At 40.1% G+C, this 23525-nt stretch overlaps 1 protein-coding gene across 3 annotated transcripts in view; it reads left to right on the forward strand.

The window, feature by feature from the left end:
- Positions 1-23525, forward strand: part of Dock8 (dedicator of cytokinesis 8) — a 212014-nt gene that overhangs the window by 162320 nt on the left and 26169 nt on the right. For all 3 annotated transcript variants that reach the window (XM_063250292.1, XM_003472270.4, XM_013155055.3), the window contains 12 exons: positions 673-812; positions 4493-4662; positions 7798-7943; positions 9661-9843; positions 10120-10252; positions 11333-11420; positions 15995-16091; positions 17910-18044; positions 19245-19397; positions 20771-20929; positions 22402-22502; positions 23304-23496. In XM_063250292.1, the coding sequence (XP_063106362.1) occupies positions 673-812; positions 4493-4662; positions 7798-7943; positions 9661-9843; positions 10120-10252; positions 11333-11420; positions 15995-16091; positions 17910-18044; positions 19245-19397; positions 20771-20929; positions 22402-22502; positions 23304-23496 (1698 nt within the window). The remainder of the gene's footprint in view (positions 1-672; positions 813-4492; positions 4663-7797; positions 7944-9660; positions 9844-10119; positions 10253-11332; positions 11421-15994; positions 16092-17909; positions 18045-19244; positions 19398-20770; positions 20930-22401; positions 22503-23303; positions 23497-23525) is intronic.

Here is a 23525-nt window from a genome sequence, read left to right on the forward strand (position 1 = left end):
GAGAGTCATAAGCAACATTCCAATGCACAAACTGTCCGCAGCAGCCCAGTGTGCAGGTTAAGTCTTCAGGGAGCCCTGGGACAGCTGGCTCCCTTCGCTCTCCCCACACCCCTCTTCTGACTGGTCCAGAAAGTTAGCAAATCCAAGGGCCAGGTTCACCACCGTGTGGAGGATTTACAGAGGCACTTTGGATGTCCTTAGTGTACCCCCAAAATGAGAGCAGAGGACAGGAATTGCCCAGCACTGGCTAATCTGTCCTGCCTGCCACCACTTCTGGTGCTAGGGCGAGGCCCCCCAGATTCAGGCAAAGCATCAGGCCATCTGCAGAGGTCCTGCAGTGGCCACAGGACTGGATGCGGTCTCCACATTTTAGCAGTATTTTAAGCTTCAATTTTTACTTCAGGTGAGAAGGTGAGCATTATTTATTTTTCAACAGATGCTGTGTGCTTTATTTTCTTCTTTCCTAATTGGCAGTCCACGCTGTGCAGGAACAGGAACTCCAAGTAACCACTCTATCTTGGTTTCCTTGCCTGTGACATAGGATGCTGACAGGGCCTATCCACTGGGTAGTGTTCACAGTGCCTGGTCAAAGGAAAGGCTTCGCAGGTGCTAGCCACAGTCTTTTAATCCCAGCTTTAGGTACTGATAAAATTGCCACTTGCATTTTTGTAGAACTCTAGCTCCTGCTCCAGCTTCCAGGACCCCAAGATTGCCAGCATGTTCGACCTGACCCCAGAGTACCGCCAGCAACATTTCCTCACTGGCCTCCTCTTCACAGAACTGGCTGCTGCTCTGGATGCTGAAGGAGAAGGGTACGTTCATCATGCTTAAAATAGAGCATAAAGCAGTTTTTAGGAAGGTGCTCCATAATACAGTTTGCACCTTTACTTCTTGGGCTTGGTGAGGTACCTTAGGAATGTAGGAAGGCCTGGAGGAGGAGTGGAACAGCAATATAACTTTCTTTTAGTCAGTTATTTACTGTGTGGAATCTGCTAAGGATGCTCCCTAGGAACGAAGATAGCCATTTGAGGGGTGAGGGGTGCTGGGGGTTGAACCCCGGAGCCTCGCACATGCTCTGCTCCTGAGCTGTACCTGCAGCTACAGTGAAGCCTTTTTTTTTTTTTTTTTTTTTTTTGTCTTTTTTATCGGTACCCATACCGGGGATCAAATTCACAACTATCTGCTTGCAAGGCAGGCGCTTATGCCGCTGAGCTAAATCCCCAGCCCTGTGAAGCCATTTTTAGCAAAAGCAAGAGCACAGGGAGGTGACAACACTTGGTTCACTGCCAGCAAGGAAAGAAACTGCTGATGAGGCCAAGAGGGATGCCCGGGCTCAGGGCTTTGAATCTTTCCCCGCTTTTACATCTGAAGACCCAGGCGCATGCGGCAATTTCCAGCCCTGATGCTGGTGCGTGACTTTTATTCCCTTTTCTTTGGACTCTTATGTGCCTCCAAGTTTTTTAAGTAGAATTTTTTCTGCCTCAATGTATATTTCCACTGCAACAGAAAGTGCCCTAACATATGCCACCTCAAAGAACACAAAGCAAATCAGCTTCCTATCCAAAAGTGCCCATTTTCTTAATTATCCTTTAATAACACTGCTTTAGGTGACTTCTTTTTTTTTTTGTCTTTTTGAGAGGGAGTCTCGCTATGCAGTTCAGGCTGGCCTTGAGCTCACTTTGTAGCCCAGGCTGGTCTCGAACTCACAACGATCCTCCCACCTCAGCCTCCCGAGTGCTGGGATTACAGACGTGAGCCACCATGTCCGGCTTTTTTAGGTGACTTCTCAAAGTAGTCTTTTGTATTTACCTTTGTGGTAGGTTTTATTTCCATTTTCTTTTGATTGGTAACAACCCTGACATCTGTTTTCAATTCCTTGTAAAATTGCTGCTCTGAAATTACTAGCAACACAGCGGAGTATGTTCAGAGGTCATCATGTAACCAGGTTTATAGTCAGGTAAATACATTCTCCAGACACACACAGTATGTTTCCCAACCCCCAGAGAGTAATTAATTAACTCTGTGCTCCTTTGGCAACAGTAATCTCTAATCGCTGAGTTGTCAGTTACTCTTCTGGAAAGTCACTAGAAATAGTATCATGACTTTCTCATGTGAGCCAAAAGCTCAGGAAAATTTCATCCTTTAACAAAGCTTGCTATTAATTGACACTTCCTTTTGTTGCTAAGGTGATTTATATACTCACCAACACCTGCCCACTTCCAGAGCAAGACGCACTGGGTCATCTCAGCTTGCAGACCCCTGCGAGGGGCTGGAAATCGCTCCCAATGGGCCCCCTGGAGCCCTCATGCCTGGCTGCCCACATACCTCGGTACCCTCATACCCCCACACCGTGAAATCCAGTGCTTTTCAAGCATTTGGAAGTTGTCTCACATCTTTGCATTAAACTAGAAACTTGCAGCACCTCGTTGGAAACACAGGACTGCCAGGATTGCAGATTCAGACAGTAGTCAGAACAAGAGCAACTTCGGAAATGCAGTTTGCAGTTAGCTAATTTTAGCCAGAGTGTAAGCATCTGGGTGACTTGAAAAATTGGTTAATACTTCCTACTTACCTGAATAACATTTTTTGGAGGTCAAAAAGTATTGTTTAAAAATTAAACATCTGCAGGTACATTACAGGTACTCTACTAGATGCTTTATTTACTTGTTATTAAGGTATAATGGATTGACAGAAATGAACTGGTGTTTGTATTTTTCTTTTTCTTTCTGTTGTGGTTGTGGTACTGGGAATTGAGGCTTTAAACTGAATGGCATCCCCAGTACATGCTCTCTTTATTTATTTTTGTTTTTTGAGACAGTCTCACTAAGCTGCCCAGGTTGGGCTCAAACTTGTGATCCTCCTGTCTCAGCCTCTAGATGCTAGGATTACAGGCATGAGCCACTATGCTTGGCCCCAATCTTAATTGTAAAGTACAGTTAAATTTTATCTGCACATACTGTTGAATAGCCACTAGCCACATCAAGATACAGAGTATTTCTAGCACCCCACAATATTTCTGGTGGCCTACCCCAGACAAGCTCTACACACACACACACACACACACACGGTGGCCATTGTTCTGACCTCTATCACCAAGATTGATATCATCTCTTGTTGAATGTCCTTATTCTTTAGAATGAGATTGGAACATTCTCACTTTATTTCAAAACTTACTATAAAACAAAAGCACTCAAGAGTATGTGGCTCTGAAATAAAAGCAGAAATATAGAGTGTTGAAATTGAATTTAAATCCAGAAATAATCTTTCCATTTATAATAATTGCTTTTTGACAAGGGTGCCCAAACAATTCAGTAAAAATGCTGTTTTTAATAACTGTTTCCAAAAAAAGCAGAATAAATGTTTCTAGGACAGCCAGATGTCTATACTCAAAAGAATTAAGTTACACTCTTATTTTACACTGTATATAAAAACTAACTCCAGTAGATCAAAGACCTAAATGTAAGAGCTAAACCTATAAAATACAGTATGTAGGTGAAATCATAGTGCTAATCGTTATGAACTTGGGTTATGCAATGAGTTCTTAGATCTGACAAAAAGACTATGAGCAACAAGAGAAAAAAAGGTGAATTGGATCTCATTAAAATTAAAACTTCTGTGATTCACAGGAGACAATCAAGAAATTGAAAAAATAACTCCAGAATGGGAAAAATATTTGCATATCATGGACCTAATAAGAGACTCATAGCTCAAATGTATATTGTAAAAGGCATATGACTTAATAATACATGGGAAAATGACTCAATTTGTAAAAGAAAAGAAAAGACATCTTTCCAAAGAAGATATTACCATAAGCAATGAAAAGATGTTCTATTACTAGGTATCCGACCAATGTATATCAAAACCACAATTAAATGTTACTTCATACTCACTAGCATGGGTGTAATTTTAAAAAATAATAAGACAGAACGCTGCAGGTGCAGCTCAGTGGTAGAGGACTTACCCAGCATATGTTAGGACCTCAGTTGAGTTCCCAGCACTGTGAAGAAAGAGGAGGAGAAGGAACAGAAGAAACAGGTAATAATGTTGGTAAGAAGCTTTAGACACTGCTGGCAAAGATATAAAGTGGTGCAGCCGTTGTTAAAAACAATTTGTCAGTTCCTCTTCAGTAAACATAAGCATACTCTGAAACCTAGCAATTTCACTCTGAGCTAAAATTTAGATTAATTTGTGCATGAATATTCATAGCAGCATCCATAATTTGTAGCAGCTGCAAGTAGAAACGATCCAAATGTCCATTAATTGATGGATGAATAAATAAAATGAAATATCTATATAACTGGCTTAATTATTAATAGAAAGAAATGAAGCACTCGTGCTACCAGACCCAGGATTAGGACACAGCCCTTCTCTCCTTGAATTCTAGATTCTTCTCCCCTAGGTTGCTTGGTTTTCACCATTTGACCTCATTGTGTAGGGGTATTTTGGTCACTCCCTTCACCATGACCTCTAGATTTCTATGTTGTGCCGACAGAATAAGCAAGGTACAAAGGAAGGCTGTGAGCGCCATCCACAGCCTGCTCAGTTCTCACGACCTGGACCCGCGATGTGTCAAGCCAGAGGTGAAGGTCAAAATCGCTGCGCTTTACCTGCCTCTGGTTGGCATCATTTTAGATGCTTTGCCACAGCTCTATGACTTTACAGGTAAGGTGCCCTTCTTCCCTTCCTCTGCTGATAATGGCCCCTGCCCAAATGCCTACCAGAATGAGGCCCCGTCATTAATTCTAGTGCTAATATAATTTTATAAGTAATATTGCTTCAGAGCAGTAGTCTTCAAACTTTTTTTTTTAAATTGGTACCAGGGATTGAACTCATGACCACACGCTTGCAAGGCAGGCGCTTATGCTGCTGAGCTAAATCCCCAGCCCTGTCTTCAAACTTTTTTAAATGCAGGTCCCAATCAGTTTAAAAAAAAAAAAAAAGCATATAACCATATGTGTGTTTTTGTTCAGAAATTATTTGTGTATTTGTTTGTTCATTCATTCATTGATCTGAGTATATGCTGAACTGTGTGAACTATATGCCTATACAATTCAGAGGATGAAATATAGCAACAGAATTACTCCCCTTGCAGATCACCGCTCTAACTCCTTAAATAAATGTTCACTTGCTTTCCTTTTATGAATGTTTAAGCAAAGTCTCAAGTGAGTATTTATTTGTAGTCTCAAATAAAACCAAATAATTCTTTTGTTTCATGCCAAACAACAACAAAATCGTATTTTTCAGTATTAGGAAACTCTGCCACAGCAGAGAAATTTTGACTTTAGCACCAAGAAATGAATTCTGAGGTAGGGTCTTTTGCCTAGTAATAAGGAGAGAGGATAAATTTGTACATTTCCCGAGTCTATCTGTGTATTATGATGTGGATTAGAGAATGCAGGTTAGGGGAAGGACCACGCACACACACACCTGATCACTTCAAAATGGTTCATGCTTTTTCCACAACTCAAGGAAAATTCTTGGAAATGGCGTGGGTTTCTTTTGCTGGTGGAAGATGCTGGAGTGTGGAATACACTTACCTGAGCCCCGTTACCCCTATACACAATTTTCCTTGGGATCATGGAACCATCTAGGTTTCCCTACTCCCTCCAAATGCAGTGTCACGATTGACTAAATTATTTCTGAGATCATTACCGTGACAGTTACTTAGATCATAGAAATGGGACCAATTCTGTATGGCTTCAGTGCCTGCAAATCAAGACAAGCATTCCTAAAAAAGTAAACTGCTCCTTTCAGACAAATAAAAAAATTTTTTAAAAACTGCCAAAAGGAATACTAAAAAGAGAAAAAACTGAGAATCAGGGCCAGGGTTTATGAAGTTCTGTGGAGCCTCAGAGCAAGAGAATTACAGAAACAAGCTTGGCACGACAGGGCAAGCAAGCAGCTGGAGGTACCGAGCCACTTCTCCGTGCAGCACCTGCCTGGAAGGCATCTGCGGTGCCTTCGGAATGCAGGGAGCCATGCAGAACACAGACCTTTTCAAGCCTCGGTGCTGGAACCTCTCCACCTGAAGAGCTTTGGCTTATTTGTTCCCAAACAGGAAAGCACATTCGCACACATTTCTCCAAGCTTCTTGTTGGTTAGAATTCTCCAAATCAGTCACTTGGGCTCAGAACTTTTCAATCCTTGTTCTTGGAGCCTTTTCCAATTTCATTGCTTGTGCATGGACCTTTATGGTCAAGGTGACAAAGACATTTTGTCGTAATGATAAGGAAAATAGTAGACAACAGTCCACAATTACGGATAACATAGCACATCTCATACATATAGAATCTTTGCACTGATAAACACAGAATATAGAAAAAGCTACATCTAAACTCAGATGTGAACCCCACATATTCCTATATGTGACCACTGACAATTTTAGTTTTTTATTGTCTTCCCTTCCTCTTTCCTAGGTAAATTGTAAAAATGTGGTGGCAGTGCCTCCCTGTTAGGGTTAAAACAAGGGTGAAACTACAGAATTTCCATTAAAAACATTTTGAACAGCAAATAGAAAGTACTGATATCTTTTCCTCTTTTTCTTGTAATTATGGTCCTGTTAGTATTAAGGAGAATTAATATCCTCACATTAGCGTTGATAACGTTACCAGGTCTTAGATAATAATTTTCATGTGCTATTCTTTTGTTTGTTTATTTAGAAAACTAGTTGCCTGAAAGCACAACATTGAAGTATTATTTCTCAAAATTGAATTTTTAAATGTTTAGCAAATGAAGTGCTGTCTGCACTCACATTTTTCTGAAAAATTCAAAGTCCAGATTGGTGCAGTATGTGTTGTCAGGTCTGATAAAATGTGGGGTTTTTGTGAATTAATCAATATCCAAGAGTTTAGCATAATTCTTAAAAAAAATCACTTGAACAAACGGGTTGTTTTTGTTTTGTCATTTTGAGACAGGTTTTACGTGTAGTTCAGGCTGCCCTTGAACTCACTGTGTAGCCCAGGCTGGCCTTGAACTCACAGCAATCCTACCTCAGCCTCCTGAGTGCTGGGATTACAGGTGTGAGCCACCACACACAGCCCAACAGTTTTTAATGTATGTGATTGGTAGTATATTTTTTAAATAGCCTTTTAGGGCTGGGGGTTTAGCTCAGTGTTGTAAGTGCCTGCATGGCAAACATGAGGTCATGATTTCAATTCCTGGTACCAAAAAATAAAATAAAATAGCCTTTTAAATGATTGATCTTTTCTTATTTGCATATATCTAATTCTGTGTATATAGATACATCTATATTATTTAGACAAAATAAACTAACATTTATATCAGATTAACTCTGAAATTTCATAAATGTTTTTCTTTGTATCAGGAATCAAACTTAGGGCTTTGCATCTGCCAGACAGGTGATGCACCGCTGAGCTATACCCCGAGCCCTTCATAAGTTATTGCTGAACTTGTGATAATAACTAATTATTCTATCAGGTACTTTCTTAATTTTGTTAACATAGGTCCTAAATGACTACAGTAAGTTATATCACAGGAAAGTATTATAACAACTCTGAACACTTTCATTTTCACAACTTGAAAACTAAATTCTAGCTTATTCCTATGCTCATTATTGTTTTGGCTCTGTGGCCTGCTTGAATTTTTCTGTAGATAGCAGCAGGTCAACAATGCCAAACATCAGGTTTAAAACGGCTATGCTGACTTCACTGTCTAAGCAGTCTTCCTGTCTGATTTAGTGCTGGGTAGAGGGTCAGAGAAATGCCATCTTTGGCGTGATGTCATCTTTGCCATGATGTCATCTTTGGCATGATGTCACCCACAGCATTTTAATTCCAGCTGCAGATGCTCGCGGTGGGAAAAGCCGCACAAATGGCTCAGATGAAGAACCAGAAGGACTCAGTGCAATCAACCAGAACGTGGCCCAGGCCATAGCAGGCAATCATTTGAATCTGAAGACAAGTGGAACCATGCTATCTTCCTTGGTATGTTGGTGCACATTTCTCTGGTTTGCTTTGGTTTTTGTGTTCTCCCCTATTCTGATAGAATAACCCTGCTTAGAGAAAGCAGGGATGGCTTCTGCCTCCTTACTCTGTGCTGGAAGGAATCATCATAGGGCTGACAGCTGAAGGATACAAGAACCAGACAGGGTTCTGGCAGCAGTGGAAACTCTGTAACTCAGATTCTGGCAGTCCCAGCAGTGCCAAGTTCCAGGTACAGATCATTACAAAGGAGAGCAAACCAGTGCTTCCTTATGTTGGAGTCCTGTGCTGTGCTTATTCTATTTGCTTATGAGTCATACTGTGTTTGCCTCCAAACAGAGATCGAAGGTGCCAATAGCTTGGAGTAAGTGCTTCTAAGCAAAAGACTTCAGCTTGCCTAGTTCCCCAGAGAGCCCAGGGAGGCTGTTTGGCTCTCTTCTTTTGCACTGACTTACTTGAGGTGGGATTCATCTGTTTATTGCTAAGTTCTGACGCTCTATCCCTTATCAAAATAGCACCAAATCCTCCAGCTTAGTTCAATTTTGCATTTCATTGTAAGGCATGTATCTGCAGAGAACACCACATGACTCTCTTCTGGGAAGGCAAGGTCTTGACCCAGGTCTTCTGGATGACTGTCTTCTCTTCCCTCCGGTACCTACTAGGTTTAGTACCCCAGAAGACTAATTAGGGTGATAGGGAGGTAAGGGGGGAAGACCTTTAAAATTCCACATCACTGATGGTGCAGTCTGATAAATGCTACACTTTATGACCTCTTCCACCTTTCTGATACCCACGTAATCAAAGTGACCTGCTAGAGGTTGTGTGTGTCTTTTATATTACTTACCTCTAAGGAAGAAACTCAGAAGTAGAAAACTCACCTGTTAGAACCTGTTCCCTGTAAAGTTGTATCTAAAGATTTCACTTCTTCTTGCCCACATACTCAGAATAATTCAAGTAAAAGTGACTTCATTGTCTCCGTTAGGACTGTCCAAAACTAACATTTCCTTCACATAACTCACTGTGATTTCACCACCGCATTCCACTGGATATTAGCTGTGCACATGAGCCAAGGGTGCAGCCACATATTATTGTTTGTGTTGATGGGATGAATAACTGAAGTGTGCTCAGCACTCTAAAATGAACACTCATGGCCAAAGTATCATAGCAGATGGCCTGAGGGCTCCCACCCCATGCTCATGCAAATGCAAATCACAGTGGGTCCACTGCAGAGGACTATACTAGTGTTTGGATTTGATTCATTCGCTGAGCAGATCATGACCCCTATATTACACTTTAGACTGAAACAAATAAGCTAAATCATGAACGGTTAGGTTATTCATGGCACCCACCCAGGCTAGTTCTCTTCTGTACGTCCAACCCTCCACCTTCTGTCCTGAAGGAGAAATACAGTACTTGGAGATCTTAGCAGCAAGAAAGCCCCTTTGTAGCATTGAGATCAAAGAGCATGGTTGAGGTCCAAAGCAAAGCACCAGACCATATTGCTCCGAAGAGAATGCTCACTTACATGGCTGGCAGCTTGGCTCCCCCAGGAAACCTCTGCAGAGCAGCCAGCTCAGGAAAGCTGCTTGCTTGCCTAAGCAGGCAGGGCTCCTAGGAACAGGTACTCAGCCAAGGAAGAAGTAGTCACTGTGTTCTAAGAGATTAGCATCCCATAAGCTTGACTTCTTCCCCAATTTCCACCCCGTCTTCTTCCTCCCAGCCCTATAAGCAGTACAATACACTGAATGCTGATACCACCCGAAACCTCATGATTTGCTTCCTGTGGATCATGAAAAATGCCGACCAGAGCCTCATTAAGAAATGGATTGCTGACCTGCCCTCAATGCAGCTAAATGGAATTTTAGACCTGCTTTTCATCTGTGTCTCCTGTTTTGAGTACAAGGTAAGTGTGGGCTATGTTCAACTTCATGCCACTTTTTACCTTTCAAGTTTAATTCTGTCTTGAGACTCATCCCTTCTGTTTGCCTTATTAACTTTGCATATTTTTTTATTTCAAATCCATAGCTTCCCTCCATTTATATAGATACAATCATTCCGCAGATATGGACATCTGTCTTCTGCTGCAGGGTGTCAGAATGGGCTGACATGACCATGGAGTGATCTGTTTTGACAATTCTTTCTACTAAATTGATTGTCCCCTTGTCCCTGTCCTATCTAGGGAAAACCGAGTTCTGACAAGGTCAGTACTCAAGTCTTGCAAAAGTCGAGGGATGTCAAGGCCAGGCTGGAGGAGGCTCTGCTCCGAGGGGAAGGGGCCAGAGGAGAGATGATGCGCCGCTGCAGGGCTCCAGGTAGGTTGGGCCAGTCCTTCCCTGCTTTTGTCACAGTTCTCCACCTCCTGTAGAAAGGAATGTCCTCCTGAAGTCACTCTCTTGAGACATTTATGGCACCATCAAAGACAGCAGGTCTGGAATTTTGTGTGTGATATATATAATGTTAGCACTCTGCCCCTAAAGGCAGGTTCTGAGACTAAATTCTTTGCAAATGTCTCCAAATAACATGAGGTTTGTTGGTGGTGGTGTTTTTGTTGGTTGGCTGGTTTTGTAATGCTGGATGTTGAATACAGAACCTTGCACATGCTAAACAAGTGCTGTACCACTCAGCTACATCCCCAGGTCCCAAATATCACGTTTAAATGTAAATTTGGTTGTGAGTAAAGGTCACATACAAGAATGTGAGTCATCAATGAGATAGAAGTGACTCCCTCAAGACTAAGGCCTTTCTGGGAGACACTGGGAGCAGGTGAAGACAGTGGAGAGTTACACTTCCAAAGTCATCTCCACAAGTTACTCAGGGCACTGCAGAATGGAACCGATTTCCCAAAATGGCCTCAGAGTGTTTCAGTTCTCCAGGGACCTGCCACACTGGGAATGGCCTCAAAAAACTGAGCTCATCACTCTAGAACAGAGTGAAATTCCCAGGTACCCTTGATCAAGCTTTTCCTTATTCACTGTCCTCTCAGCAGAACAAAGTGACAGCCTGTTCTATTCAGTGGGACATAGCAACAGGGAAGTTAGAGAAAGCTGGAACTTTTCAGTGGTGGTTGGCCACCTAAAGTAACACCTATATTTTCTTTGCCTGTGATTCTGTGAAAGCCTGCAGAGTTTCGCTGAAACCCCACATTTATGAGAAATGTGCTTCTTTACAACCCAGAAGGGCAGGAGTTTTCCTAAGGCACCAGCCATCAATCAAAGAGCAGACTGGCCCAGACATCGGCAGTAGTGGTTTTATCTCTTCCCAGCATCCTGCAGACTCTAATTAACCAGAGAAATGGTGCTGAGTCCTCCTGGTTGAGCTCGTTACGGAAATTCTGGTTATCTTAGAGAGATTCATGCTAATCAAATTCCTGTTGTGCATTTCTTAACTCCTAGGGAATGACCGATTTCAAGGCCTAAATGAAAATTTGAGATGGAGGAAAGAGCAGACACATTGGCGGCAAACTAATGAGAAACTAGATAAGTGAGTCACTCAGCAACTTTGTTCTACTTTTATTTAAAAGTCCAAAACTATTTTTCCCAGGCTACTTGTATTACTAAAACAACCGTGTCCTTCCAAGGGTAAGAAAATGAAACATTTCTATCTGTATAAATATGCTTCATCCAAGGACCAAAAGTATAATCAGTTATGATGGCCAATTCTTGAGACTATGACCACTGATAAGCATTTAAAGAAAACTGATACTAAGCAACCTCAGATAGGAGCAGGGAAATAGGGGAAATGAGACAAGGTGCCCAAGTCTGCAGTTTCAAATCTGTATTTCCTTTTTGGAAAGGGGTAAAATGAAATATATTTAGGGATATTGAGGTCAGAATGACTTGAAATTGTTTCTAAAATTAGAAACATAAATGCTCAAGAATCAGGACATATGCACAAAATATTAGGTTGTTGTTAAAGTTTTTAAACCATTTTAATGGCATGGAGAAATGCCTATGGAATAATTGTTAAGGGAACAAGAACATTTGGTTTTAGAGTCCCATTTTAGATCTCTAATTACATATAGAAGGAATGTTTATCAAGAACATTAATATAATAATAGTTTTCTTTGGATGTTGGAATACAGAGAATATTTTCTTTTTTAGGCTTCTTTGTGTTCCCTACAATTAATTTGTATCATGTTATATATTATAGTCAGAAAAATATACAAAGAAATGAAAGAAGAAAAATCTTGATTGGATTGCAATGTATACCCTATATATAAAGGGAACTATATATGCAATGATTGAGACATATGAGAGTTAAAGCTAAATATATTTGGATGCATAATGCACATCTCCTCTGCTTCATAGGTATGAATCCCACAATTCACTGAGCAAAACATTTAATGGTTAAAAATCCCACACATGGCCAGGTGTGGTGGTGCATTCCTGTAATCCCCTTAGGAGGCTGAAGCAGGAGGATTGCTGTGAGTTTGAGGCCAGCCTGTGCAGCAAATGAGTTCAGAGTCATCTTGAACTGCATAGTGAGACCCTGTCTCAAAAAGACAAAAATCAACAAACAAGCCAAAAAAAAAAAAAAAAAACCCTCATGCACTTAATAAAGCATAGGTAGGGTATTCCCATGATGGGTGATGCCCTCCTCAGAAAGACTTCAATAGCATATTCAATAGTTCTGTAAATAAATATTTGTCAATATCTCTGCTGTTACCATAAGGATAACACATTCTCGTTCAGTTGTGGAATATTTTGGAGTCAAATAATTTCAGAACATCAAAGAAATTAACTCTGTTATTACAGATGCTACTTGGGAAACCCAGTTGTTAGTCTTACCCGTTAGTTATTCCCATTTGCTTTGGGTATTTTGTTCTAGCTCTACATTCCCTGAAATGATTTATAAGATACTTGAATTTGAGAGTTGTTACATTGTAGTTCAGACAGTGTACAATATCAACAACAAAAATGTACATTCTATAGATGCAAAACTGCTTAGCTGGTTAGGTCATCTTCTCTAGGCTCCTCTAGGATTAAAGATGAGCCTAACAAGACATGCTTTGCCTCAACTGAATAAACTGATATCTCAAGAAACCTTTCCCTTTTGCTTGTAGTAACAACACAATATTGAATCTTACTCTGCGGGCCTTGCCAATTTTCTGTACAATATTGAATCTTGCCATGCAGGGCCTGCTAATTTTCTCTAGATTAGTTTTCAGTCCTGAGATACCCAGTGGGCTTCTCATTACCAGAGCTAATGATGCACATCTGCAAATCTTCAGAGGCTATGTCCTGGAACAATTATAACTGCTCATCTTAGCTATTTGGAGAACTTTTTATAATTATTATAGTAGTAGCTTTCACTTTCCTCTTTCAAATCACATTCCAATTACTTTAGTTTCTTAAGAGCAGTAATTTTCAACCTAGGATACACATTAGAATCATCTGGGGAAATTTAAAGCTTTTTTTTCTTTCAGAATGCCCAGACCAATTAACTCACAGTCTCTCACTGTGAGACCCAGGAACCAGTATTTGATAAAACTCCCAAAGTGATTCTACTCTGCAGTTAGGTCTGGGAACCACTGGTAGAGTAAGAATAGCTGGTGGGCTTTTCCAGACCCAGATTGGCTGGGGGTGGCAGTGTATACCTGATATTCTCTGGGAGAATGAGGTGAGAGCATTCCAAGTTAGATACCAGAGTGGACAATTCAGTGGCACTGCCTTAAAAACTAAAAAAAGAAAGAGCTGGGGATGTAGGTCAGTGTGAAGACCTTGAGTTCAATGCCTAGATCTATGGGAGAGAGGGAAGGAGAGGGAGACAGGAAAGGAGAAAAGGCCTAGAAAGAAAAGGGAAAAACATTAGTGGTGGTGATGGTTGCATAACAGATAAGTATACTTATTAGCACGCAACTATGTATTTGCAAATCATCAAGACAGCAAATTCTATGTTATGTGTATTTCACTACAATTAAAAATTGAAACAAATTAGAATAATCTAGACCCACCCTCCCTAGTACAGTAGCCACTAAACACATGTGGCTGTTGCATGTTTATGATGTAGCTAGTTCAAATTCAAATATGAGTGAAAAATAGATGATATATTTCATATTTCAGTAGTAATTTTTATATTAATTATGAGACACATTGAAATTTTTTTTCTGTCTCAGATTATTTGATTTTTGTTTTGGAGTGGTGAGGATTGAACCTAGGGCCTTGCACACACTAGGTACTATACCACTGAACTACCCACCCCAGTTCCTTTACAGTATTTTTTTTTTGAGTTTTATTTTGTTGAGATTGAGTCTCACTGTATATTCTAGGCTGACCCTAAATTCACTGCATAGTCCAGGCTGGCCTCAAACTCAGCAATCCTCTTGCCTCAGCCTCCCTACTGCTGGGATTATAGGCATGCAGCACTATGTCTAACACCTTGACAGTGTTGTTGACTGGTTAGGTTACATAAAATATATTCAAATTAGTGTCATCCATTTCTTTTTGCCTTTTTTATTTAGTATAGCTACCAAAAATTCTAAAATGATGTATGTGTGTCATCTACTATATACCTATAAGTTAATTCAAAAAAGCTTTTAGATATTCCTTATTTTACACAAATATTATCACTTGGAGAATGAGAAAAATACATCAAACAGCTTAGGACCAGAGAGCTTATCCTAAGTATGAAAACAATTGAGTTGCCCAGAAATTTTTTTTTTGTTTTTATTTTTGTACCAGGGATCAAATTCACGACCTTGCACTTGCAGGGCTTATGCCACTGAGCTAAATCTCCAGCCCCCGGAAATATTTTTTTGATCACTTAGTGTATGTAAACAACAATAGTGCCCCATTATTGGGACAAAGGAACTGGTAAACGGCTAAATAGCAACCCTGGTCCCAGACATCTGCACTCAGAGTGTGAGTGCAGCCCTTATTATATTGTCCTGGCCACTGACACGTCTTAGGAAAATCAGTTCTTCGTACTTCTTTACTCAAAACTAAATGTGTATAGTGATACAAAATACAATAACCTGTCCTTATCCACAGGAGAACATTCTAAGAACACCAGTAGGTGTCCAAATCACAGATGGCACTGAATCCTGTAGATAAAGCACTGTGATACTGTGACATCCAATCCAATCTGATAAGCAAAACAGACAGTACATGATTAATGGGTGGGTAGCATATATAGCACAGATACACTGGATAAAGCATTGCTTTAGGCTGAATAGAAGGGGACAGCATGCTCTTTAGAACATGTGCTCAATTTGAAACTAATAGTTTATTTCTGGAAATTTACATTTAATATGTAATAGATAACTGAACCACAAAAGCAAAACCGTGAATGAGAATTTTTACTTTATACCTTTCCACCTTCACTTGAATTTTATGAAAACAGATTGACTAAACCACACCAATTCCTTAAAATGAAACTTAACAGAGAAGTAGCATCTGGCAACTCTCCCCCCCCTCCCCATTGCTTAGTACGTAATAGCCTTTAATCTCCAGCAGGATGTTAGGTGACCTGCCCCACAGGAATGCAACCTTTTCCTTCCATTAGAAAAGGGTAAAAAGTCTTCCTTACACTTGGTTAGGCAAACCTAAAGTGGTCTTTGGGAAGTTAAGAGATCTTATTTCCCATGACTCTGTTCTGTAGCATCATCTTTTGCTAAACCAGCAGCTTTGCTGTTTGCCAAACTCGGGTCACACCCAGTGTCTCCAGCATATTGCAGGGGCTTCCCCTCACTCAGATCTGAGGATAGTTCTCATGCATGATTGCCTCAAGCTTTAGGTGATCATCTGATGGGCTCTCATAATTGCTAGTAACGACCAATAATTGCGTCTCTACCCCTTTTGTTATTTTCATAATTGTCATCATTATTTATAATAGGGGATGAGTATGACCTGGAGACTTCACCTCGACAGTCTTTCTGAGCACGCGTCAATCTTAGAAAGCACCTGCACTCCTTAGTTACTCAGATCAGATGCTTTATTTTCATCTCAAGGTTAACTGTCCCAAGGATTTGTTTATGCCATGGTACATAGATTGCCATCATTACAACTTGACCAAGTTTCATTTGTGTTTTAATTTGACCTTTTTTTGTTTCTTAGAACAAAGGCAGAGTTAGATCAAGAAGCCTTAATCAGTGGCAATCTAGCTACAGAAGCAAATTTAATCATCCTGGACATGCAGGAAAACATTATCCAGGTGAGGACAATAAACACCTGCTTTGAGCTGTTTGACATGACTGTGTTTACTGGAATTTTGAAAAGAATTCTTTATTTAAAATTGTGAAAGAAATAAACATGTTTCCAAAATGTCTTTTTAAAAAGTGAGCTGGGCAGTTTACTGTTTGTAATAGCAAATTCCAGAGATATCATTTTTGCAACATCTTTGCTTGGAAAGAGTTAGGTCTTTGATGAGTTGACTTCCACAGTTAAATTGGCCCACTTGTGTGCCAGGTTCATCATGGGCATGGTGGGCTTCTAGTTTAGTATCTAGAACAGTCAACTTCAGTTGAGCGATGGTCACTGATAAATTGGTGTAGGGCAGTAATGGCAAACCTATGGCACACATGTTTTTCTTGTAAGACAAAAGATGTTGATGTATAAATTGTTTAATCTAAATTGAAACCTCAGTATTCAAGATTTAATTGTAGTGTTGATACTTTGTGCTAAGTAACTGGGTTTTGGGTTGTGTCGTGGGCTCTAAAAAGATTTGCCATCATTGGTAGGGTCTTTACTGTGACTGAGCTAGGTTAAAAACAATGCTAAGTGTGATAAACAATGACTAGACTCCAGTTGATCAGAGAAAGTTGTTTTTCCTCTGAATTTGCTATCCCTGTTGTAGAAAAGTACAGTCATCCTTCTAGATCTGCACAGTCTGCATCTTCACTTTTAACCAGCTGCAGTCAAAAATACTACATGTGTGTTGAGTATTTGCAGACTTTTCTGTTTCATTGTTCCCTAAGTAATACAACATAACCACTATTTACAAATCATTTATAGCGCTAAAGTATTATAAATAATCTAGAAATGATTTAAAGAGACAGGAGGATTAGTGCAGTTTTTATGTAAACGTCACATCATTTCATATAAGCGACTTGATCACCCTCAGATTTTGGTATCTATGGAGGGAGGGAGGGAGTTGCAGAGCCATTCCTACCTGGATACCAATGAAGGGCTGCCAGTACAGAGTGTCTCTGTGAACTTTGCACCAAAGCATATTTCATTTTCTTTTTTTTCTTTTTTTTTTTTTGTCTTTTTTGTTTTTATTGGTACCAGGGATCGAACTCACGACTACCTGCTTGCAAGGCAGGCGCTTATGCCGCTGAGCTAAATCCCCAGCCCCTCATATTTCATTTTCTAAGTGATATTTCCAACAAGTCCCAAATAGTCGATAAGGTCATTACTTTCAGTTGCCCTAAAACATAAATCTTTACATTTACCTCAAGAAACCATTTTTAGAGTAGATCTAATGTTGCTTTGTAGGGTTAGAAGCAATATTGTTGAAATACGGTAGAACCTTGGTTATCCAACGTTTAATTTGTCTAAAATCAAAGTCATTACTGTACAAAAATAAAAGTAAAAATGTGGGATATCACTTATGACCTTCATACTTTGATGACTTAAATGTTCAGAATTATATTATGGTATCTTTATACAACACGACTCTAAGTGCTAATAACAGCCTTCAAAATGTCTCTGTAGTTTGCCAAGAAAGCAGAAATTTATTTGTTTTTCCTTGGTGTTGCTAGTCCTGCTGCAGCTGATAAAGAAATTGCCATTAAAAAACAATTTTGCCACCAAGCAGCCCTGTGTTACTGTGAATCCCACAACTGTGAGTTGGAGGGCCACAAGGAAAGGTGTCCCTTGCAGACTTCAAAGAAGGAGCACATGACACAGTAGCTCACAAACCCTTAAGACCTTCATCTGAAGGTGGCGGAACATCAGATCACTGAGTTAATCACAGGAGTTTCACCCCACACTCCCCGGCACAGTGCAAGCTGTCCTTCTGTTCCCCCAGGCAAGTTCAGCCCTGGACTGTAAAGACAGCCTGCTGGGAGGTGTTCTGAGGGTCCTGGTGAATGCCCTGAGTTGCGATCAGAGTACCACCTACCTGACTCACTGCTTTGCGACACTCCGCGCCCTCATTGCCAAGGTAAGCATAGATGCTTGTTCTATTATCTTAATTAAGAATAAGATTCTCATCTAGCCTCACGTCTCTCTTCAAGTGGGCCGGGCTCCATAGAATGTATTAAGTGGCACAGCATCAAATGTCTTTATTCTTCCTGTGAAGAAAGTAGAGGTCGTGGACCTGTGGAAAGGACAGTGGGTTGTGTCCTCAGAATGTGGCCCTAACTGGCAAAATGTAAAATTGTACCTCACTGAGAGTCTGTGACATAACAGCAAAAGCAAATTGAGACACTTTGCAATTTTACCCTTTCTCCTGCGTGCCTTACTAGGGTAAGATTAAGTCCTATACATGGCTCCCACTAGAAAACCTTACAAAATATGTACCTTGATTTATTACAGTTACCGTATATGTTTTATATGCCCTTTGGCCTATTAGTCTAGTTTTCAATCTATATATAGTAATTCATCTTATAAGGTCTTATGAGATAAATAAATGAATCTGATGCTGGAAAAATAAAGAGGGTAGAGGGAAGAGAGAAAGGGATTAAAATGTGCTCCGTACATGTGCCAATCCCGACAGGGAATGTAATCATTATTACTGCCAACAGGTACTAATAAAAGTAAAAAAAAAAAAAAAAAGATGGAAAAGCAAAAATAAATTTTAAAAAATTTCAAAATCTGTCATTCAGTGCCAGAAGGTTTAGAAATTAATTTCTCATAACCTAGGAATGTACGTTATCCTTAGGTGCCACAGTTTATGGAGATTCATTTTTCACCTTTATGGGAGATCTTAGTGGAGTACCACTTAGTGAAAAGTGGGACCTTTTCACCTTAAAAAGTAAAATTATTCTCTCTTAGAAACTTGTTCTCTATTGTCCTCTATTAGAATGATTTTCTCTTTCTTAGTCACCAGTAATTTTCAGGGAATCCAGGAAACTGATGATTAGTTTCTTCAAAGATGTGAGTTCACCAGTGAATTCAACCTGGGTAACAAGTTAATAGCCCTGGCTTTCATTGTGTGGCTCGTAATTAAATCCTGCATTGACTTCATTGCTTAAGTCCATCTTCTGACTCACGTAGCTCATTATCTTTACAGAGCGGTGCATTAACTCTTCTGGGCTTTTTGCTTGTCCACGCAGACATTTGCGTATTTCAACAGGCGCCCAAAGCCGAAAGCATAAGCAAGTGCCAAGTGATCCCTAAAATCCTGTTGTGTCTGTCCTAGTTCGGAGACCTGCTGTTCGAGGAGGAGGTGGAACAGTGTGCGGACCTGTGTCAGCGAGTGCTGCACCACTGCAGCAGCAGCATAGACGTCACCCGGAGCCAAGCCTGTGCCACCCTCTACCTCCTCATGAGGTTCAGTTTTGGAGCCACCAGTGTAAGAACACAGACCTGCTGGGTGACCCAAATTGGAAGAGGAAGTCAGTGCAAAACATTGCTAGAGAGAAACACTCAAAACTTGGCAATATTGCCATTTATTTCTATAAGAAATGGTCGTGTATATAGATAGGTAGTGTTTTCATCTGCATTTGTATCATAAAGTGACAATCAGGACTAATGAAGACAGTAGTTGTCCTATGTATGTATTCCTAAGAAATGGAAGAATATATGCAGATTTAAAAGTTTTCATCTGTGGAACAAATATGAAAGGCAGGTTAAGAATTTAGAAGTGTGTATTGTTTATTAATTCTGAATTTCTTCCAGTTCTGGCTGGTACCAGGAGGAACTGATTCTTTTTTTTGTACCAGAGATCAAACACAGGCAGGTGTTTATACCATTGAGCTAAATCCCTGGCCCTAGAAGAGAATTTTTAATGATCTGTGTCATCTAGACCTGAGTTTTAATCAAAGCTTACAAGCCTTTGGAGTTCAGCTTTATTGTAGAACAGTGAAAACTTGCCTTAGTTTGTACAGATTTAGATAGGTTTTTCTGGAATTTTTATTTGTGATCATGAGCATATTCAAATGATGTTAAAATATAAATTGCCTGTGGAAGAAAGCCAGGGTCCTCAGCATATAGTAAGGGGTAACTCTTTAAAACTCTGTTAAGAGTTAGGCATGGTGTAGCGTGCCTGTGATCCTAGCACTCTGGGGAGCTAAGGCAAGAGGATTGCACATTTAAGCCCAGTCAGGGCAACTTAGTGACTTAGTGAGACCCCGTCTCAAAATTTTAAAAAATTATAATTTTAAAAGACTGGAGATGTAGCTCAGTGTGAAGTCCCTGGGTTCAATCCCTGGTACCGTATGAAAGAAGAAAAACTCTTTAAGGCATTTCCCAAGGGCTTTTGGAGTGGCCCTGTTTTCTTGTAGTCCTGGAAAGCCCCGAGAAATGAAAAGTTATTGCTTACTTAGAAAATAAAATCTCAGGAGTCCTGGCCTTAGAGATTTCATTCCACTTTGCAGTTTAAATAAAATTCCAAGAAGAGAATCTTGACCCAAAGAAATGCATACTGTAACCTAATTTAAAAGAATCTTCCAGCCTTGAAGTGGGGAAGCAGCCCAGTCCTCCATGAAAATTTAAAGGGAGCCTGACAGATTTATGTGAGCGCAACAACCATTCGAACTATTTAAACAATAATGTGAGTCTTGTGCAAAGTGTGGCTCACATTTCACTGCAAGAAAAAAAAATGATTAAGACTGGAATAAGAGAAACGTTGCAAAGTTCTTTGTGTCTGGCCTTACTGCCTTCAATTATTTACTAGTTAAATGTCTCTACTTGTTCCTTTGTTGTTGTTTTCTTCTTTTAATGCAGAATTTTGCAAGAGTAAAGATGCAGGTAACCATGTCTCTAGCATCTTTGGTGGGCAAAGCACCAGACTTTAATGAGGAGCACTTAAGAAGATCCTTGAGGACCATTCTGGCCTATTCAGAAGAGGACACAGCCATGCAGTCAACTCCTTTTCCTGTCCAGGTAGACCAGTGAGCATATCTTGCCCCATGCAACACTTTGAGACCAGCCAATTACAAGCACATACGTGTTTATGCAAATATTAAATACAAATATTTTTTGTCTTTCCAATATATGCATGCTTCCAGTACCTTGAAATTTAAAAAAAAAAAAAAAATCCACCACTGTCCCCAGCTTCAAGATCCCAAAAGTCTATTTGGAAAACTCAGTCTCAAAGCAATTAGGAATCAATACAAGACAATTGATACTCAAGTGGATGGCCAGAAACTAAATGCTGTGTAAGATCAGAGAACTGGTAGGAGTAACTAAACAATCTAGTGGCCCAGAAAGGCTTAGGAAAGGCTGGGGTGGATACAGGGATAGTGAAGGGAAAATTCCTCACTACAAAGGGGTAAGAATGAATTGTGTGTAAGAAATGATAAGGGACCAGCTTGACCAGTGAGCTCTTAATGGCAGGGAAGAACCAAGTTGGAACAAATTTGTAAAAATGATGAGTCCTAAGGAAACTTGTGGACAATAATCTCTTCCGTGTCTTCCATCTCTTCCAAGATAAGCGTGTCTTTTATCTTCTAGCTGAAGTTCCCAGCCTACTTACTCTGGACTTTAAGGTTCCCCCTTAAATTAGAATGAATAATGAAAGAGTGAGTGAATTTTCCTTTCTCCTCTTAGTCTGAGGGCTCTGTTGACCCAGGCTCTCCTGCCTTCTGTAGTGAGGTTGTATTCTCGTTCTCAGAACTCTTTTCCTGTCCTCTATGTGTGTCATAGCCTGCCTCCCTCATTTCCTCTTGACCATGTGCTTGTAAATTAATGTTTTGTCTTTACACAGAGATACTTACCAGCAAGACCAAGCAACGTAAGGGCCATGTATTACATAGCTTCTGTGCCTGCACACAGTGAAATAAGTCTAGCAGAAGGAATTTTGAGAGCTGTGGAAACTGGTGGAAAGAACAGGAGACCATCTGTAGCTGAACTATTTGCCAGGGTTTTCTTATTGTCCCACAATCTTTTAACCTTTGTGTATTGCAAGTCCCCGACTACTACTCTAGTATCTAATTAAGTGGCTCCAAAAGGTTCTAAAAGTTTTGCAGCCTCGGGAAGACCCAGGAAGCTTCATAAACATGGACCCCAAGCTGAGAGCCTAAGTTGCCTCTACTTGGTATAAAAAATCTTGATGCTCCAGAGTAGAGTTTCCAGGTTACAAATAACTGAAACTAGTTCAGACTAATTTAAATATAGGGTGTTAGAATAGCAGATAATATATAACTTCATGGATTACAAGACCAGCTCATAGCTGGGCCTTAGAAGTACCTGGTTTTACAAAGATGAAAGCCACAGAGGATCCAGTCTAGCGTCTCCTCCACTTCTGGTCTCTGCTTCTCTCTGAACAAAACCTTTCCATAGATTCCCCATGTACGTTCAGTGTGATCCTAACTTCTACACAGCTCAAGTTATGAAGACCTTACACTTCTCTGCAGGTAGAAGAACTTCTATGCAATCTGAATAGCATCTTATATGACACAGTGAAAATGAGAGAATTTCAGGAAGATCCTGAGATGCTCATGGATCTCATGTACAGGTGAATGCTTCTGATAAAATCTAAAGGGTACCATCTGGCAAGTCTAGGATTTATGTTGTGTGCTTATTAATGCAGTTATCATAGGTAACAGGAGTAGAACTGTTTTGATGACATCCAAATGTATATGTGAAAAGGGTTGGGAATTAAACATTCAGAATGAGTTAACTCACACATGTACTTTCAGAAACATTACCCTAATTTAAAGTGAGTTACCTTTTAATAACACTATCTCCATTTAAAATAGAATGAAAGAAAAGAATTATCAACTGTTATGTGAATTATTTTCTATGTGGTTTTGTCCTACATATTCTGATACATATATAGAGAGATAGATATAGAGATAAATAGATAATTTTATGTTAGGAATATTTCACAATCTAGTTTAAGATTTTGTCTTGCAGTCCTTCTTTGGGAGGAACTTCTTACAGAAGCAGAATTTTTCCAAAGCAAAATCATAACTTGCGTGGTGCTTCTGTCTTCGGACATTATTTTGAGAGAAAAGAAAGGAACAAAATTGCTAAAAGTCCATGATAAAGGACATCATTTTACCAAGTGCTTTACCTTCTCAAAAGGCTCTGCCTAAGCACGCTTTCTTCAGTCCTGCACTCTGCAGGGATGGAATAAAAATAGTTGGGTGAAAATATTTGCTTTTTGTTTCGTTTTCTGAAATCATAGGCAAAAAAAATTTTTTTTAAGGAAAAAGAAAAGAAAAATCACAGGGAAAAAAAGTAAAAACTATCCACATGCAGTAGAACAGTGTCTTTAACTGGCTATCCTTCACACCGTTTAATCTGCCTGCAGAATTGCCAAGAGTTACCAAACGTCCCCTGACCTGAGGCTGACCTGGCTCCAGAACATGGCGGAGAAACACACCAAGAAGAAGTGCTACACAGAGGCCGCCATGTGCCTGGTGCACGCGGCCGCCCTGGTAGCCGAGTATCTGAGCATGCTGGAAGACCACAGCTACTTGCCTGTGGGCAGCGTCAGCTTTCAGGTAAGGCCCAGTTGAGCTTTTCTCATGGA

The sequence above is a fragment of the Cavia porcellus genome, unplaced genomic scaffold (genome assembly GCF_034190915.1).
Source record: "Cavia porcellus strain 051 isolate PalLab524CR breed Dunkin Hartley unplaced genomic scaffold, mCavPor4.1 scaffold_1, whole genome shotgun sequence".
Taxonomy (NCBI): domain Eukaryota; kingdom Metazoa; phylum Chordata; class Mammalia; order Rodentia; family Caviidae; genus Cavia; species Cavia porcellus.